Here is a 19839-nt window from a genome sequence, read left to right as displayed (position 1 = left end):
TCACAACTAACGGAAGCCAAATCTGGGGGGTTCATGGCTTAGAAGGAGCTACTTTATGGGCTAACTGTTCAAAACGCCAAAGTTTCAATACTGGATTGCCCCCCACCCCCGGCCAGCCTTGCGTTGCAAAAAGGAAAGAACCCATGCAAGTTGCTTTCAACTAGAGTCCCGGTTTGGCCCCAGAAAACAGGTCGCCCAGTACACATGGTTTCTCCTCCCCCCTTTCCTTTAAAATCCAGTAGGAATCAGAATCTGAGATTTCAAGGGAGTAGAAAAAACCAGCTTCCATTACATTTGAAATAAAGCTTATTTAAAAAAGAAAAACATGTAGTCATGGGGCACCTGGGTGGCTCAGTCCGTTAAGCATCCAACTTCGGCTCAGGTCATGATCTCGCGGTCTGTGAGTTCGAGCCCCGCGTCTGGCTCTGTGCCAACAGCTCGGAGCCTGGAGCCTGCTTCGGATTCTGTGCCTCCCTCTCTCTGCCCCTCCCTTTGTCTCTCTCTCTGCCCCTCCCTTTGTCTCTCTCTCTCTCTCTCTCTCTCAAAAATAAACATTAAAAAAAATTTTTGTATGCAGTCATGAAAGACTTTTGTTCCATCATTTGGTAGAATCCCAAGACACTCACCAAAAAAACATTCGGGTGAAGCATGAAATCACAGTCATGAGAATGTTAGGCATTAGGCATAATCAGAAGATTTCAATCAATGTGACTGGCCTTTCAGCAGCAGCTGACAGAAGTCAGCTCTGCAGATGCCAAGCATTTTATCGAAGAGTGGTCCAGTTGTGATACCGTGTCGGGCGCCTGGTGCTTCGGCCAAGTCAGGAGGACATTATCAAAGGCACAGAGTTCCAGGCAGTGGCCTGGACTAGGAGGAGGGCCGATGGGGTAATCCAGGAGCATGGCTATCTCCAGAGCCGTTTCAAAACAAAACCAAAAAGCCACCTACACAAGGAAGAAAGTAAGCTGGGGACGTGCAGTTAATCAAACTTTGCATTGAAACAAGTGATCCTGTGGTCTTTCCTTCCAGTGGATAGATTATGGGCTTTCGATTAACCTGATATCTCAGAATGGGTGCTGGTGCCTGTGTCTTTATGACCGTTATTAAATGTTTACCCTCACGCTTAAAACAATTAGGCCAGTTTCCTTCCTCGTAGCCCCGTAAATGTATCTGACGCTGGGGATATTTATCCGAAGTGTCTTTTTCCATTTAAACTGTCTCCTCATAACGTTTCCATTTTGCAAAAGCCCTGGTGTTCAAAAAAGGCTGGACTGTGGGTGGCAGGTAATCCAACCCAGCATCAGCGCATTCTGGACTGAAGGGAAGAATGCCTCTTTCCTGAGCCTTTCCGGATGAGGTCATTGTTTTCAGACAGCCTGTACCTAATATAAACAGGCTCAAAGTCCATGGCTTGCCTCATACCAGTGTTTTATCAGGGAACAACATCCAAAGCCATGAGGAATAGTCAGGCTGCTAGTAAAAGGAACCCCCCGGAGTTATAGTATTTTTGTTAAATCCTTGTATTTAAAAAAAAAAAAAGCAGTAAGAGCCCATCTGGTGAGATAATAATTCATTAAGTGAAAAAAGAAGGCAGAAGGCTTGGGAAGATCAATCTTTTCTCTCTTGGCCTCCTGTGTTTGAGTTATTGTGAAATGACGGGGACCAAAATCTGGATTCTGGATTGTGCAGAGTGGAGGAAAATCCGAGGACTATTCCGGGCGTGTTTTAATGGTGGCTTCCCAGGAAGGATGGTTTTCTGCAGGTGTGATTTCAGGTGAATGGATGTGTTCTTAAGACTGGTCTTTAGAATTGGTAGGAGACAGAGCTGGGAGAAGGGGGTGAGGATTCTGTATGGGAGGAAGGAGCTAGAATCCTGCAGGAAACTTCTCGTTCTTCCTGAGCTGGCTGCGGCACACCCTCTGGATGGCACACCCCTCTCTGGAGTCCAGCTCAGCCCACGAACTCCTGGGAGGAACGCCAGGGCGCCAGCCTTTCCTTTGAGGAGTGGATGTAGTCCTTCCGTGTGCCCAGCCACCTTGCGAAGAAAAGCTGAAATCTTAGCTCTAAGGTTTGTGCATGTAAATGACCTGGGAGCAGACTGAGTTCATGGATCCTCATCAAACGGTTGAAGACAACCAAGGTTTGTTTGACTGTTCATTTTGTAAACCTGGCCACATGTGCCGCCTGGGGTAGACCACATCTTTAGAGATGGGGACAGGGGCGTCTGGGTGGCTCAGTCAGTGAAGTGTCCCACTCTTGGTTTGGCTCAGGTCATGATCTCACAGGTTTGCGGGATCGAGCCCCGCTTTGAACTCTGCTGGCAGCACAGAGCCTGCTTGGGATTCTCTCGCCCTCCCTCTCTGCCCCATCCCCCCGCTCACTCTGTGTGTGTGTGTGTGTGTGTGTGTGTGTGTGTGCGCGCGCGCGCGCACATACTCTCTCTGTCTCTCTCTCAAAATAAATAAATATTAAAAGAAAAGTAAAGAAAAAAAGGGAGAGATTCAGGGACATTTCCATTGGTTAAAATAGTTTTATGCTTATTATAATACGTTAATACTCTGTTTATGTGCATAACATGTTTTTGTATAAAATACATATATATCAGCATATTTAAAGATATTATTAATATAATGGGGTTTTACAACCAACACGAGTATTTTGTAGCAGGAATCCAGCTAAATTAAATTAACTTTAGATTGGTTTGTTGAAGCGCATTATTTTTTTATTAAAAAAAATTTTTTTTATGTTTATTTAATTTTGAGAGAGAGAGAGAGAGAGAGAGAGAAGAGAGTGACAGAGCGTGAGGAGGGGAGGGGCAGAGGAGGAGGGAGACACAGAATCTGAGGCAGGCTCCAGGCTCCGAGCTGGCAGCACAGGGCTCGAGATCATGACCTGATAGAACGCTTGAAGACTGAGCCAACCCAGGTGCCCGGAGCACTTTAAAAAGAGCCCTTAGTGACTGTGAGTAAATCTGTGATTCCCCTTGCTGCTCCTGTACTCTCTTTTTCTTTTATAACCCATTTCCATGACAATACTTCTGTGTTAACCTAGCTTTGAGATGAATTCTTTCCTTTTTATGAAGCAGTTTTTCTGCCCCTGCCTGAGGCAACATAGGTGCTTTGATTTTGGAGGCCATCTCTATAAAGCTTCCCCTTACAGTTGTGTTTTGTGGGAGTTTGTTCCCCGGTGAGGCTGGCTTCAGGAGTGACCCAGCTTATCCTGATCAGCTTCGCCAGGGACTGGGAGACAACACCCCAACTTCAGAGGCGGCCCGACACAATCTTGTAGGCTGCTCCATTGAAACCAGCAGACTGTGTCGATTCATTTGATGCTTCTTTTGATGCTGGACCCCTTAAGATAAGGGATGGTGACTTATTTTGGCTTCCGGCGAATAGGCTGGTGGGTAAATCCGTGGAAGGCAGATACGCCCTGGACCCTCCCACCTTGTGATCACTTGTGATCACGCTGCTCTTCTCGGTTTACCAGGACCTCCAGTGAGCTCGGGTTTGCCTTCCTACCCAGGACAGGTGGGACCGGGGAGCCCGGCTACGTTGCACTTCACAAGTACACGCTTGTTGAGACACACACAGGGACCGCAGGTTGGCACACTCTATACGTGATGAAGTGTTCGTGCTGGCTTCTTGTGCCGCGAAACTTTCTCCGGCAAATGAACATTATTTTGAAAGACGGCGCTGACTTAAAAATCTGGAAATGTTTCATATTCTTTATTGACCTGCCTTAGACCTTTCCTGGGAAGACAAAAGTAGACACACATCAGAATAAGAACGTTTAAAGCTGACAGCGGGCGGTAAGCCAGCTGTGCCGAAACTAGTTCCCCCTTATTCTTTCTGAAGGGTGACATCAGGTGATGTCACAAAAGGCCCCTAAATTCTTGGGTAATCTCTGGGCTCTCCTCAAAGATAGAATCTAAACGCTAATGATGATACCGTGCATATTAATGAGTATTAATGTATTACTGGTATTCAGAGTTGGAAACTAGGATTCTATCCCTACTCCTAAGCGAAAGGGATAAAATGAGAATATCTCAAGATGTCTGCATGTTTCTATTTTGAATAAACTTGAAGCCCTCTGTTTTCCCTGGACTGGAAGAAGAGTGGATGTTAGTTTTGATTTCCAGGAAAGATAGGGCAGGTTTTAGAAAACCTTACGTGATAGAGAGATTATAAGTAAACAGAGTGAGCCATATATCTGCTTATATTTTTTGAGGTCAAACTGGCGGGAGGGGTGGGGGGAAGAAATTTCTTCAAAAGAATTTCATTTCTTTTTTCCTTTTTTTGACTACTCTCTTTCCACTCCGTGGCATATTTTTAAGGGATTTGGAGTCTTTCCACTGGCTGCCAGCTGGAATTTACAGAAAGTATATCTCTAGAACACTCAACAGTTGACTTGAATCTCGGTCATAATTAAATTGGAAGGTTGGCAGATTATTCTGAGACTCAAAAACAGGCACACCTTATGTTTGAAACAGAAGGAGTTTCACTACTCTGCATTGTTTTAAAAGTATTCTCCATTGGGAAAATTGATAATATATTTTAATTACCTATTCTTTAAAGAGAAGGATATTCTGAATGGCTATGTAATGAACAAGTTTAACCATGCTTAAATTTTGTCTCTTATTCTTGTAGCTGGATCCCTCCCTGATGCTTTAAAGTTTTAACAAAGCTTTCCCTGCCCACCCATCCCTCTTTAATAAGAGTACCTCATCCTGTCCTTTCTCTCCTGGCACACCTTAAAAGCATTAGCTAGTTAGATGACTTGATTTACTACCTTCTGCTCTAAACGATACGCTTACAGCTGGTGTTTGCATACAATTAATAGTACTTTAGGCATTGGAGACACCCAGCCTTCTCTTTTATATTAAAATCTAACCATTGGGGCACTCGGCTGGCTCAGCCAGGGGAGCATGTGATTCTTGATTTGGGGGTTGTGGGTTTGGTTTGAGCCCCATGTTGGGTTAGAGATGACTTAGAAATTAAATCTTTTAAAAGATCTGTTTGTTGACATGTACCTCTCCATTGTAACATATTTTAAAGGTTGGGGTGATAGTCAGGATATCAATTCAGAACACTGGGATTTTGCAGGGCCTGTCTCTAAATGCCATTCCTTTCCAAAAAGGGGGGAAAGGGCAACGTGCTGATGAACACGCCTCTGAGATTTCATCTGAGAGGGTGGAATGCTGGACAGGTTTTTCTGCTTTAAGAGGCAGTTACAGCTGCCACAGCAAATGAGTCTGCCAAGTTTGGTGACCAGTGGGTCAGTTAGAGCATAACATTGCCAGGGACGTGCCCCAGCAGTGGGAGCGGGCTGCAGGAACACTGGCGATTGGGTTTTCATGGAACAGTCGACAACAGAATGGGCCTTGAGAGGTCTTGTCCCTGTCTCTCCTCCCCCTCTGCACTTGATGCTTGCAGGCTCCCTAGCTTCTGACTGGACCACATTACCTTGACCGCCCTTGAAGACCACGTATCTTGAAGATCTTAATAGAATAGAAACTCCCTGAGCCTGGTATTACTCTTCTTTATAATACTTTTCACGAGAATCATACCTCATGCTGACACATGGATTAAAGTGGTAGAGAGAGCTAGAAGGTGAACTGGGCTGCACCGTGTTCTTAGAAAAAAGGTCACTGTGTTAGTGGGGTGTATTATTTTGTGGAAGGCACATCTCTGGACTATTTTTAAGTGACTTAAATGGTCTGTTTCCCCTATTTTTCCTATATCAGGTGTTGTTGGCTATGTGAACCGTCAAATGCGTGTACAGATTCATGAATTTAATTAGCCATTTTACTTTTGAGGCTCTTGACCCCACCCATGTCTCCTTTCTTTCTTTCTTTTTTTTTTTTCAACTTTAAAGGCACTCTCGCTGTAATAGTTTCTCTCTAATTGGTAGCTCTTCCTTCTCGAGGAGGCTCTACTGATGTGTCATTGAGCCCTCCCTGGACTTGGCAGGAAAGCAGGTCTTTAATGTTCTCTGTGTTATCATTAATTTGCTAAGCATCTCTCAGCAGGTGGCAGGCACTGTGCTAGGAGCTAGGTACTGTGCAGGATAAATCTCGGTCATTCAGAATCTATACCCTTGGAAGGACCACTGGCATTATGAGCCAGAGATGAGCTGGGCACTGTTAACCTACATGATAAATTAACAAGTACCTGATTAGGGTGAAGAATGCAAGTGTTGGAATATAAGACGAAAGGGGAGGGAGTCACCTAAGGAGATTCGGATCCTGGGAAGGCCCAGGGGTTCTCTGGGATAGAGATGAGTCCAGTGGTTTTAAGGGCCACCACCTGACCACAGATCTCTTCTCACCATGGCTCTAGCACGGGGGAAGTTTGCCTCTTGTTCTCAGGGACCATCTGTGCCCATCATTACTGCCAGTGCCGCAAGGATTGGGGACTTATTTTCCCCTTCCTAAAAAGTGGTATTCTTTGAATTTCCAGGTTATTTTTTCTAGCGTAAACCTATAATTTTGGAGTTGCAGAAGGAAAGCAGGTTACTTCTGGACACAGTGTCAAGCTCTTGAGCTCTAGGGACAGAGAGATGTGGTTCCCATCATGGCTTGGATACCTACTATCTTGAGCAATGTCTTAATTTCTCCAAGCCTCAGTCTCCACCTCTATAAAATGGAGCTAATAGTACTACCTGCTTTATAAGATTGTGGGCATTAAATGAGGATGTTTATGTTCATAAAACCCACAATACAATGCCCTGCATGTAATAATGAATGACTTATGGAGCACCTGGGCGGCTCAGTCAGTTGAGTGTCCGACTTCGGCTCAGGTCATGGTCTCGAGGTTGGTGAATTTGGGCCCCGAGTCGGGCTCTGTGCTGACAGCTCGGAGCCTGGAGCCTGCTTTGGATTCTGTGTCTCCCTCTCTCTCTGCCCCTCCCCCACTTGTGCTCTGTCTCGATCAAAAATAAATACATGTAAAAAAAATAATAATGACTGACTTCTACGGTTACTGATTGTAGTTTCACCTGAGAAATGTAGGTGCCTCCAAATTGTTTATTTTGTTGAATAGTGCTTTGGAATCCAAGCCCTTGGTTCTAGTTTGGTTTTATTTTTTATGTGTGCATTTTATTTTATTTACTTTTAATTATGCAAATCGTTCGAGCAGAAGCTTTTGCTGTAAACATCTCAAAACAGTGTAGGAAAGGCAAAAGCTTCCCTTGACCACCATCCAAACCAAGGGGGTAACTAGGATTATTGGTTATATTTATTTATTTTATTTTCATCAAAGTAATTCATGCTCCTAGTTTTAAAAATGAAATAGTGTCTTCTCCCATGAACGGAAGACAGAGGAATGAAAACCAAGGATTCCAGCGTGTTTCTGGCCTGACTTCCTGGGATGACGCATCCCTCCCTGTTCCTAAGTTCAGCTCTTTGTGTATCGATTTCAGTAGTTTCTTTGGACACAGGACACACTGTGGTTTTTAAAAGTTCGGGGTGCCATTTCTTGCCTTTGTGTTTCAGACGTTGTCAATTGTTAAGAGTAGAGAAGAGTTAATCCTAACCTTGCGTTTGTAGTAAATCAATGGATAATGTCGACAATGAAAAAACAATATAAGAGACGGCCATGAAAACATCTTATTTAGAGAGATGGATTTAAGTACCAGACGAAATAGTGAAAAAGAGTTCAAATAGGTAGCCCCCTCTCTCTTACCCCATTTGCACATGCAGGGGAAAGGACTTTCCAGCCTGTCGCAGCGTCTCACGTCCTCTTCGACTGGCGCCTGTGAGGATTAGTCTCCAGGCAGAAAGAAGGTGAGGAGGGGAAATGGGGGCTCAACTCCTTCCCACAAAGACGGTCAAGTCTGCTCTGTGTTATCCTTCATCCTGCCTTCAGCGGTTGTCTGGTGCCCCCAATCCAGGCCCTTCCTGGTTTGCCCCTAGTTGACTTCACTCCCCTCAGCTTAAGCGACAGCCTCCCCATCTTCGCATTTATCATTCATTGAGTTTCTAGCGTCCAGAGCTGCGTTGAGATCTCGTCGGCAGTTCTTCCTCTCTTGTTCTTTTTGGGGCTCCGTGAAGATGCAGAGATAAGCACATGATCAAAGCACCATGTTGAACCATGTAGATTGTGTAGATTTGGGCACTCAGTTCCTGTCTGATGCTCTAACTACCTCACATTTAATGGTCTTTCCTACAGCAGAATCGTAAGGTCATGGATATGAAAAACTGTGATTTTTATGTCTTTCAGAAATCTCAGTACTGAGCACATGGTGGGAGCTCACCAAATCTTATTGACTGGTTATTGATCTTTGGTTACTGGGCTGGCAAGAGACATTGATGTATCCTACCTTTAACAGTAGAGTCACATAAAAACCAGGTCACCAAGAAAATTGCAACTTTCTCATTTTTGCCTTTAAGATTCCAAGGAAACGTCAGTGTTAGCAGCAAGGATTTTCAGACAGGGTAAACTGCTATCAGTTACATATTGCTGTTTCAGAACCATTCCAAAATTAAAGCAACAATCATTTGTTATGTTTCGAGAGCCTGCAGGCCGAGGACCAGCTGCTCTTGGTGGAATTAGTGGGCACTTTGGCCGACTTGCAAGTTGGGAGCTGGCTCCGCTCCGTGCGTCCCTCCCCCTCCTCTTGGGATCAGCAGGTTATCCCAGTCATGTCCTCATCTCAGTGACGGAGAAGGACAAGAGAGCAAGCACGGACACGCATGACGTCTTACGGCCTAAGTTCAGAACTGGCGCTGGGGCACATTCTCCTTCCTCTTCAGGCCCCAGCAAGTCACGTGGGCGAGCCCAGTCTCAAAGTGAGCGGGCGTCGGAAACCGACGTGGCAAAAGACTTGGCTACAAGGAGGGACGCATTGGAGTCACTAATGCAATCTGTCATACCTTCTTTCTTTTTTTTTTTTTTTAAATCTTTTTTTTAACGTTTTATTTATTTTTGAGACAGGGAGAGACAAAGCATGAACGGGGGAGGGTCAGAGAGAGAGGGAGACACAGAATCTGAAACAGGCTCCAGGCTCTGAGCTGTCAGCACAGAGCCCGATGCGGGGCTTGAACCCACGGACAGTGAGATCGTGACCTGAGCCGAAGTCGGACGCTCAACCGACTGAGCCACCCAGGCACCCCAGGAACAGCTATTTTAAAGGCCGTAAAGATTAATTTAACTTAGCAAGATATGCTTTACAGAAGCCAGTAAAACCTGTCTGGTCATTCCATAGATAAATTTTCCAACAGGTTAATGTGGTCCAGTCTGAGTGAAAAGGCCACACTTTTCAACAGTGTTACTACTTGTGACAAATCATTTCTGCTTTTAAAAGCCGGTTTGAAAACACGCTTACCAAGAATGTTAATGTTTTTGTTTTAGCTGGAGAATGAGGGGGGAAAAGGTTTAGAAAGAAAGTAACAGGAACACCTAATTAAAATGATTTGGCTTTATGCCATTTTGAAAATTTTATTTGACCGATGTGACCTAGATTTGTAGAAGGGAACTAAGGGGATTAATAGAGATGGTTTATTTTTAACTGTTAAGAATATGCAGGAATCAAGTGGGCATTTTCCCACCACGGTTGTATTTCACTTAGCATTTACTTAGCAATATTCATGTTTTCTCCCGTATTTGAAGATAGAAAAAAAATCTCAGAATATTGTGGGAAATAAAGGGTTTTGTGTTTTGTTTTGTGTTTTTTTTTTTCCTCTCTCAAAATCTTCAATACCTGTTTATTCATTTACATTCAGCTTGTCAGTAGCCTGTACTTGGGTAGATTTCCGCTCATTAAATCCAGATACAGAAACTTGGAGTGTAGCTTTTGGAAAGGTGGGAAGAAGAAATGCCCCCTGGATAAGAGTCTTAATTCCGTTAAGTGTTTCCCAAAGCTTCATACTTTCTTGGGTGCTTCTTGGTTTTTCTTTCCCTGTGGAAGATGTCAAAATATACAAGGAAGACAGGGACTGGACCGTATTGTTCGATTTCAGTCATTTTGTACTTGTTTTTGAGCTCTCGCTTCATGGCAGTCACTGTCCTAGGACGTGGAATCATCACAAGGAAAAAGCTTAAGCGCTCCCCCCCCCCCACCTTTGTGGTGCTCACAGGACAGCAGTAGCTGTAGACAAGTGGACCGCAGCATGTCAGACGTGCCCGTGGGTCCCAGGGGGACGCAACCGGTCTCCTTCAGAAATAAGAGGGATTTTTCCCAGGTAAATAAACTCCCTCCTGATTTTACATACAGATGATTGAAATAAAACTGCACCTTAAAAAGGATTTAGAATTTTCCATTCCTAGTCTTTATACCTGAAGTTGGTGATAAAATTAAAAAGAAATACCTCGGGAGGTTTCGAGGACACAATAACTTGAAATCCTGTGAGTTTCTTGGAAAAACACCTTTTTCCAGGGTAACGCAATCATGTAAGTCTACTCTGTTACTGATTATTATCTTACATCTTTATGTAAGATACATTTATATACATGTTTTTCTTCTTTTCTTGGGGAGTTCTCTTTCCGCTACGTCAGCCACTTTCCTAGTGTGATGCGTTGAATTGTCACCCTATAAAAGTTTTTGAGTTCTCGGGGTGCCTGGGTGGCTCAGTCAGCTAAGCATCTGACTTTGGCTCGGGTCATGATCTCGCAGTTCATGCGTTCAAGCCCCACGTCGGGCTCTGTGCTGACAGCTCGGATCCTGGAGCCTCAGATTCTGTGTCTCCCTCTCTGTCTGCCCCTCCCCGGCTCATGCTCTCTCTCTCAAAGATAAACCTTAAAAAAAAAAAAAGGTGTTGAGTTCTAACCCCTACCACCTGGGAATGTAACCCTATTTGGCTGTAGGGTCTTTGCAGATAGTCAAGATCAGATGAGGTCATTAGGGCGGGCCCTAATTCAGTGTGGTGAGCTTCTAAAAATGGGAAGTGTGGACACAGAGACAGACAGTGAGGTTAAACAATGTGAAGCCTCAGGGAGGAGAAAGCCATTTACAAGCCAAGGGACACCTGAGGCCACCGTGAACCAAGGGCCAGGCTGGGTACAGATTCTCCCTCTCAGCTCTCAGAAGATACCAGCCCTGCTGACACCTTGAGCTCAGACTTGTGGCCTCCAGAAGTGTGAGACAATACATTTCTGTCATTTAAGCAGTTCAATTTGTGCTACTTTCTTAAGGCAGCCCCAGGAAGCGAAAACCTTTACTTAATGCATAATGTCGTGGTAAGCGTTCCAGAGCTAATGTATGTAAATAAATGTGCACAAAAGTGGCTGTCACACAGTATTATTTTATGACACTGTGGGTTTCAGCCTGGGTGGCACCAACATGGGGTCATCGACCCAATGATGACAGCTCTCCAATGACTGTGGATACCTAGGTCCCCCTGGGACACAGGGGACCTCTGGTTATCACCAAGCAGATAAAGAGGATTTGCCGCCGTCATGTGAGATCCGTGGAGGGAGCTGTGTGTTCAGAGAGCAGGAGAGCCACAGAGAGGCTACAAGAAGGATTAGGGCAAGGATACGCCAAGAAACTTCCTAGGATCTAGCCTTCCGATAAACTTGCAGATGTTCTGTCTTTATGAAGAAGAAATATTTGGTTTTAGTCTCTTTATGATCCTCAGAGCATTTTAATAAATTTCTGGCTTTAAAGTTTTCTGTTTGTTGCTTTTCTGCACCATTCACACCCATATTCACGTTTAGAGTAACGAGAATTAAGATAGCTAAAATGTTTTGAGTGCCTCTTGTGTGGCACACGCATTGCCAAGTGGTTATATATCGTATCATCTCATTTAATTGTCTCAACAACTCTGGGATGGACACACTAGTATTATCCCCATTTTATAGACGAGGAAACTGTCGCTTCCAGAAATATCTTGTCCGACACCACGGTGAGTGGCAGACCCAGACCTTGAACCCAAGTTTAATTGTAAAGTTTATTCTCTCATTAACTCTCAAATCCCTAAATATGAAATGGCTAGGAGTATAAGATTTTCATAGCTACAGTGTACATTTTAAATGGTAACTATTCAACTTACTTTTTAGGTCAAAGGGGCATATAGAATGCCCCTCCTAAACCAACATCTGCTAACTAGCTAAGCTGCTTCACCTTTAAATTTTTTTTCCTCTGAATACATTTGTGGGAACTTTTGTCCACAATGCCTGTTTTTCAATAAATTTTAAAAAACAACCCTAGGGATTTCATCTTTAATGAAAATAAAAATAGACTTAAATAACTGTTGAACACCTGCTGTAGACTACAGTGGCTAGATAACTGGAGATGCAATAGATGTGGTCCCTACTCTAGTGGTGACCTTTGCGGGAAAATATATAGTATAATAGAATTTAATTGGGATGCCGGGGTGGCTCAGTCATTTGGGCATCTGACTTCAGCCTAGGTCATGATCTCACTGGTCTTGAGTTCTAGCCCTGCGTCAGGCTCTGTGCTGATAGCTCGGAGCCTGGAGCCTGTTTCAGATCCTGTGTCTCCCTCTCTCTCTCTCTGCTCCTCCCCCCCCCCAAAATAAACATTAAGAAAATTTTTTTTAAATAGGAGATTTTAATTTAGATTGGGACACCCTGGGGGCACCCGGGTGGCTCAGTCGCTAACTTCAGCTCAGGTCACGATCTCGTGGTTCGTGAGTTCGAGCCCCATGTCGGCCTCTGTACTGACAGCTCAGGGCCTGGAGCCTGTTTCAGATCCTGTGTCTCCCTCTCTGTCTCTCTCTCTGCTCCTCCCCCACTCACACTCTGTCTCTCTCAAAAATAAATAAACATTGAAAAACAATTGTAGATTGGGCACCCTGGAAGGCCTCACAGAGGAGGTGGCATTTAAGCTGAGGCCCAACTGATAAATAGGAGTGAGCATGGCGGTGGTGGGAACCATACAGATTGCCTGGAAGAGGGAAGAGCGTGTGTGAGGTCTCTGATGTGGAAACAAAGTGTGGCTTGTTCAAAGAACTGAAAGATAACCTCCGTGACTGTAGCACAGTGAGAAAGGATGAAGAGATGAAGGAAGGGACACTTCATAGTGCATGCCACAGTAAGAGCTTTGGATTGCATTGTGCAATGACCAGCTGTTGAAGGGTTGTTGTACAAGTTAATGTGGTAACGTTTTGGGGTTTGTTTTTTTTTTAATTTTGAAAGTGATTAAAAGTTCATTGAGAGGCATTGTGATGCTGGTGGAAAGATCTTTGAAAATGAGAGAGATTCTAGAAATAGTCCCCAACGCACATGGTCATTTGATTTGCAACGAAGGGGCCACTGCGATTCAATAAATGGTGCTGGAGCCACTGGGTATTCATGTGGGGGGAAAATGAACCTTGATCCCTACCTCACACCATTTGTAAAAATTCATTTGAGATAGAACATAAAAACTAATACACCTTCTGGGATAAAACATGGGATATCTTTGTAACCATCACTCAACGCTGCTTTCTTTTTTTTTAAAGAACCAAAAGCAAGCACTAGCCATAAAAGGAAAAAGTTGTTTAATTGAATTTTCTTAAAATTGGGAACTGTTCGTCAAAAGTCATCATGAAGAAAATAAATAGGCAAGCCACCATCTAGGAGAAAGTAGTTGCATTAGGTTTACCTGAAAAAGTACTCCTATCTGATGTGTATAAGGAACTCCTACAAATCAGTAAAGAAAAAGCAGATAATCCATACTTTACAAAGGCATATATGTCAGGGGCACCTAGCTAGCTCAGTCGGTTAAGTGTCTGATTTCGGCTCAGGTCATGATCTCATGGTTTGTGAGTTTGAGCCCCATGTCGAGCTGTGTGAGGCCAGCTCAGAGCCTAGAGTCTGCTTCCGATTCTGTGTCTCCCCCTCTCTCTGCTCCTCCCCTGCTCGTGCTCTGTCTCTCAAAAAATAAACATTTAAAAAAAAATTTTTAAAGGCATATACTTCACAAAAGAGGATATCCAAAATGGCTGATAAGCATATGGAAAAAGTCTCACCATTGTGAGTCTTCAAAATGTAAGTTAAAGCCCCAATGAGGTACCATTATTCATCTACCAGAATGGCTAAAATTAAAAGGCCTGATAGCACTAAGTCTTGGCGAGGGTCTGGGACAACTGGAAGTCTCCTGCAATGTTGATGGGAGTACACACTGAAGCAATCACTTTGGAAAAGCGTTTGCCAATACCTTCAAAAGCTAATCCACACCGACCATACCCTAGGTGTATCCTCAAGAGAAATGAGCATGAATGTCCACAAATGGCCACGTCCAGTGATATTCATAATAGCCCCAAACTGGAAAAACCCAAACATCCCCAAACAGGAGAATGGATGAATTAGTTGTGGTTATGGTGTACTATTTGGGTGGAATATTACCGCGGGGGGAAGAACTGTTGATACACATAGATGAATGAACAGGTATTATGCTGAACAAAAGGGTACATAGAAGGGTACACACTGTGTGAATTATCTTGAGGTTCAAATGCAAGCAAAACGGATCTCCTATGATAATAGTGGTTACCTGGAGGGAGTATGGCAGTATTACAATGCATATTTTCGAGGCACAAAGGACCTTCTGGGGTGTTAGGAATGTTCTAGATGTTGATCTGGGAGGTAGTTACATGGTTGAACACATGTAAAAATTCACTGAGCTGTGTACTTGAGAGTTAATGAACTTTACCATAAGAAGTATTTCAATGAAAAATCTAACATTGGAAATGATCACAAAAGGTTTGAATGACATGGGAGACATTTTTGATAATAGTTATAAGTTGCACATGTAATGTGATTTGAACTTCGTAAAAAATTAATGGGAAAAAACTGAAAGAAAATGTACCGACGTATTAACAGTGGTTTCTGGATGGTGGGTTCATGTTAGTTCCATTTCTTTATAGTTTTCAGTGTTTCTCCAACTTTCTCTAATGAAGTATATTACTTCAATATCAGAAAATGAAACGGAAGTAACTATAGCTGGGAAGATATTTGACATACAGCACGTAACCTGCTTCGGATCCTCTGTCCCCCCGTTACTGGCCCCCCTCCAGCACCTCTCCTACTCACACTGTCTCTCTCTCTCTCTCTCTCTCTCTCTCTCTCTCAAAAATAAACATTAAAAAAAAATTTTTTTAAAGAAGATGTTTGACATAACTTGTCCCTCAATTATAAATGAAGTTTGCAATTTTAGGGGTGAATGAACAATTCAGAGATGGGTGAATTCATAGGGTCGTGGAGTTACAGAGGGCTTCGCCATGGAGTAAGCCCACAGAGGAGGAACAGCTTTGAGGGAGGGGTATGGTTGAAATCAGGGATGGTGGTTGGTCAGTTAACCTTGTGTGATGTTTCTTTCAGCCTGGTCTGACTTTGTTTCTATCCACTTGGTGGACTCTGGACCTTCAAGTATGTAATTGCTTTTTCTACGACTCCAACGTGATCTTTTAAACCATTTGTAATTCATATTCTTAAAAAGCTCTTTTTCTATCCTTTTACATCCTTAGGCATTACCATTTGCTCTGTTCTCTATTTTGAGGCTCCTTCCCCACACCCCCCACTCTGCTTCTCCATATGCCAATGTGAGTTTAAAAATTGTGCCAAGCCATTCTCTCCTCCTGAAAAAAATCAATAAATAAAAGACCCACGGAAACGCGCACACACACTCACACACATACAGAGACACACGCGGAGCTCCAAATGATCCATCTGTCCTGTTGAAGATATTCACCACCCACTTCATCCTGGTGCAGGCTATTTTTGTTTGCTCTGTCTTGAGAGCTCCTATATTGGAAGCCTTTATAGAGGACTTTGGTGTCCACCAGAAAATGAAAAGCAAAGCACTTTGTTTTTCTATTTTATACCTATTGCAGGGCTGTGCACAAAGAGATGTTCAATAAATGCTGATCGAATTGCCATTATACAGATCACGGTTTATGCTACATTCGGATTTTCCCAGGCACAGCTTCACCGATGGGTGCACATTTATAATTACGAAGTGAATTGTGGGAAGGGTACTATTTTTTAGAATCCAGTATTTTTCCTCATCTGTTCTCTGCAAACCTATATCCTCTTAGGTGAGTTTAATTACTACGTTTTCAAATGTTTCAAAATGTGATGAGTTGAAGGATGAACTGAAGCCTTCTCTGAGTGGGTTGTTTTTTTTTTTTTTGTAACTGCTTTTCTCCTTTTCTTGGCAAGATAAGTAATAGCATTATGCTATGTTACTGGAAATTTTAATCAATAAAATGCACGTGTCTTTAATTAGAAGGCTAGGAAGTGCTGCTGAGTTGGGTCATTTTGTTAATGCGATGAGCTGAGAGGGTCAAGCATTTCTGCACGGAGGGTCAATTTGAGTAACTCGAGTCTAGATGGGCAATTCTAATATTTTTCCCAGATAACCTCCATGAAGATTCATCTTCGGGTCCAATGTTCATAAATATTTGTGAAGCATCTCCGCAGAAGCAGACACAGAGATGGAAGGCTACCTTTGCCTTCAAGAAGTTCATGGTCCAGTGATATTCCCCCCTCTCTTTCATCTATTCCTATGGCCCCAGTCTTCACTTTGATGGACATTGCCAAAGATACAGCCCCAGCTTCGACCTTTCCCCTGAGACTCAGAGGAGCAGTCCTATTTCCTGCAGGAGACCACTCCAGAGATATTATGGTGACATCTCGAACTCATTATTATATCTGAACTTAGTTCATCGTCAACAAAATTCAGTCTCTTTCCTGTGTTTCTTGTCTCAACAGCTCTATTTTTTTTTCCAGTCACTCAGGCTCTATTCTTTGGAGCTCTAACCAAACCCCTTCTATCTCAGATTTATTTCCTCCTTTGTAAGTATCCATATCTTTGTATTGTGGCCATCTGTCCATTGGAGTCAACTCCTGTAAATAAACACTGCCCATCCTCAGTGTGACTGGGGGTAGGAATCCACGCAAGAAAGGGATGGCTCCATTGGGTACTCTATATTTGTGGGAAGTTGTTAGAGCTATCTTGTGTTCCTTAGCTACTAGTAACTTTGTCTTAATCCACTTGCCCCACGGTTGTCAAAGCTCATCTGTCTCTCTTCCCATCTCAACCTGAGCCTGGCACTATCCCTCGGCTTCCTTCTCCCACGTGCTGACACATCACTGACTACTCCCCCATTTCCACCTTCCTTTTAGATTCAATATTTCCAGAGACAGACAGCTCTTCCTCCCCCAAGAACTGCCCCTTCTAATTTGGCACAGTCTGAAGTCTTCCTGTCCCCAAATACTGCCCATCCAGGCAGCCCTCCCAAGTCATGGCCTGCCCCAAACAGTGACAAGGTATCGATACCGGTATGCTTTGGGATGCCAAAAGTAGGTATTGCATTTGTTAGCAGTTCCAAAAGTTCATGGGATGGCTGTTTACCATGGGGTAATAACACCAGATTATGATTTATGGCATACTGGAGAGAAGCTATGGTTTTTGCATCAAGAGAAATGTTAGAGGTAAAACGTCACAGGGAAACTTGGATGAATTTCAAACACGTGCTGAGCAGAAGAAGCTAGAGGCAAAGGGGTACAAACTGGATAATCTATGTTTATGAAGTTCTAAGAACTGCAGAAATGGTATTAGAAATCAGAACGGTGGTTGTCTCTGGTGTGGAGGTGGGCATAACTGGGAAGGAGCAAAAGGAACTTTCCGGAGTGACGAAAGTATTCTGTATCTTGACAGAGATGTGGGTTACAAGGGTGAATGCATTTGGCAAACCTCATTGACTTGTATACCTAAGATCTATGCTTTTCACTGTGTGTGAGTTAGACCTTAATTGTATAAAAGAAACAAAAAATTAATATGTATAATAGTACCCCACTAGTGATGAAAGAGAAAAGGTTATATAATGTGGAGATAAAATAATATCATGGAGAAGGGACGTGTCCTTATATTTGTGGCAAGGAAGAAAGTGCGATAGATAAACTTTGCTCTGAAAGTCCAGCTAGGATCATATTCTTAGCTGTTGGGGGGTACGTGGACCCTTATGAGTGGCTCACAGCAGAGATGTCGTAATTAAAATCTGATTTTACAAACGAGAAGGTATGAATCTCTTCTGTGAAAATTTCCAATATTTCTCAAAACTTTGCACCCCACTACCTTCCTCCAGTACCTGAAATAAATCACAGCTGTTGGGCTAAGCTTGGTGGGTGGGAGGGTTTACACCACAGGTATCCATAACTTACATACACGTTCCAGACCGGTAGCCCACAGGCCACGGCAGGCCTGTAAGCATGTTTTCTTTTCTTTCTTTGTGTGTGTGGGGACGTGGGGATGGTTGTAGACAGGTTTTGTTTTTTTTTAAACTTAGTTGCAAATGTTTGAAATTTGGGGAGATTTCACACAAAAATCTGAACAGCTGGCAATTCTTGGGCTGCATTCCCAAAATAGCAATGATTGCCTGGATCTGAGTAGGGGATGTACTTTACACATATCTTACCACTCAAGTATCTCAGAAGCAACCTACAGCCTCAGTCGTTGTTTTAATTTCTATTTTTAGCCCCGTGAGTCTTTGAATTTGCAGCCTTTGCCCTAATATGTATAGAGTCCCTCCTATGTACTAGGAAGTGCTAAGGGCTTTAGTAGATACAAAAGGGAGATACTATTATTACATCCATTTTACAGACAAGGTAATCAAGGTAATAAGTGAAACACTCACCTGAGGTTGCCCAGCAGTAAGCAGCGAAGTCAGGATCTAAATGAGGTTTTCTTACTCCAGAGCCCAGGCGTTTACCCACCACGTTGTTGTTCTTCTTTATGTATTAAAAAAAAAAATGCTTATTTCTTTGAGAGAGAGAGAGAGTGGGGGAGGGGCAGAGGGAGATAGGGACAGAAGAGGATCCAAAGTCGGCTCCCCACTGACAGCAGAGAGCCCAATGTGTGGCTTGAACTCACAAACCACGAGATCATGACCTGAGCCAAAGTCAGACGCTTAACAAGCCACCCAGGCGCTCCTTCTTCATGTATTTTTTAAAAAAATTTTTAATGTTTCATATTTTTGAGACAGAGAGAGCCAGCAGGGGAGGGGCAGAGAGAGAGGGAGACACAGAATCGGAAGCAGGCTCCAGGCTCTGGGTGGTCAGCACAGAGCCCGATGCGGGGCTCCAACTCACAATCCATGAGATCATGACCTGAGCTGTAGTCAGCCGCACAACAAATTGAGCCACCCAGGCGCCCCTTTTTCATGTATTTTTAATTCATCCACTATTTCGTACTTACCTCTGGTTAGTCAAATTCTTGTAAGTTTCCTTACAGTTTATTTTGAGAGAATAATACCTGGTCTCCAAAGTCTCTTGATTGCATCCCTAGCATTAAAAAAGAAAACCCCCCACATATTTATGTATATTATTTACTGATAAATAATACACTTGACTACATTAATGTTGTGTACATTCAGAGGCATACACATTTAAAAATGTTAAAAAGATTATATACATATATATGTGTGTGTGTATATATATATATATATATACACACAATTTTCTTTCTATATCGTGATGTTATCTTTTAGCCATTGCCTGTTTTGGCAAACAATATATAAAATATAAAATGACGCCTGGATGATGATTCTTCCTGAAAGCATCTTTCACATCAGAAACTCCCAATTTTGTATACAGTGAAATCATCCCTTCCAGATCGAGGGTGGGGTCGAAAGTCACCAGAGCTGGTCACACTATGGAGACGAGAAGCGCAAATTCCCCTTTGTTAGAAAAGTAGTTGTCAGTCTGGAGCCACACTTAAAAACACTGTGTTCTAAATCCTGAAATTCCAAATAGCCAGAGGCATCCTTTATTCATATTAAGGTGTCGGATTTGCCTTTGGGGAATGTAGCTACTCTGCACAAACATCTGATTCTGACAGTGGGTTTAGTTTCTTTCTTTCTTTCTTTCTTTCTTTCTTTCTTTCTTTCTTTCTTTCTTT

The 19839-nt window shown here is 43.2% G+C and overlaps 1 protein-coding gene across 10 annotated transcripts in view; it reads left to right on the top strand.

Moving 5' to 3' along the window:
* ABLIM1 (actin binding LIM protein 1) overlaps window positions 1–19839 on the top strand; it is a 295553-nt gene that overhangs the window by 81428 nt on the left and 194286 nt on the right. For 3 of the 10 annotated variants that reach the window (XM_049645831.1, XM_049645821.1, XM_049645820.1), the window contains exon 1: window positions 1076–2140. The exons of 1 other annotated variant lie outside the window; for it this stretch is intronic. In XM_049645831.1, coding sequence (XP_049501788.1) covers window positions 2083–2140 — 58 coding nt within the window. In that variant the 5' untranslated portion in view covers window positions 1076–2082. Of the gene's footprint in view, window positions 1–1075; window positions 2141–19839 lie in introns of those variants that run through there. 6 more of the 10 variants (XM_049645825.1, XM_049645827.1, XM_049645828.1 and 3 more) reach the window with 4 other exon arrangements.

Source organism: Panthera uncia, chromosome D2 (assembly GCF_023721935.1).
Source record: "Panthera uncia isolate 11264 chromosome D2, Puncia_PCG_1.0, whole genome shotgun sequence".
Lineage (NCBI taxonomy): Eukaryota > Metazoa > Chordata > Mammalia > Carnivora > Felidae > Panthera > Panthera uncia.
Note: the sequence above shows the minus strand (reverse complement) of the source record. Positions and strands in the feature narration are given on the sequence as shown.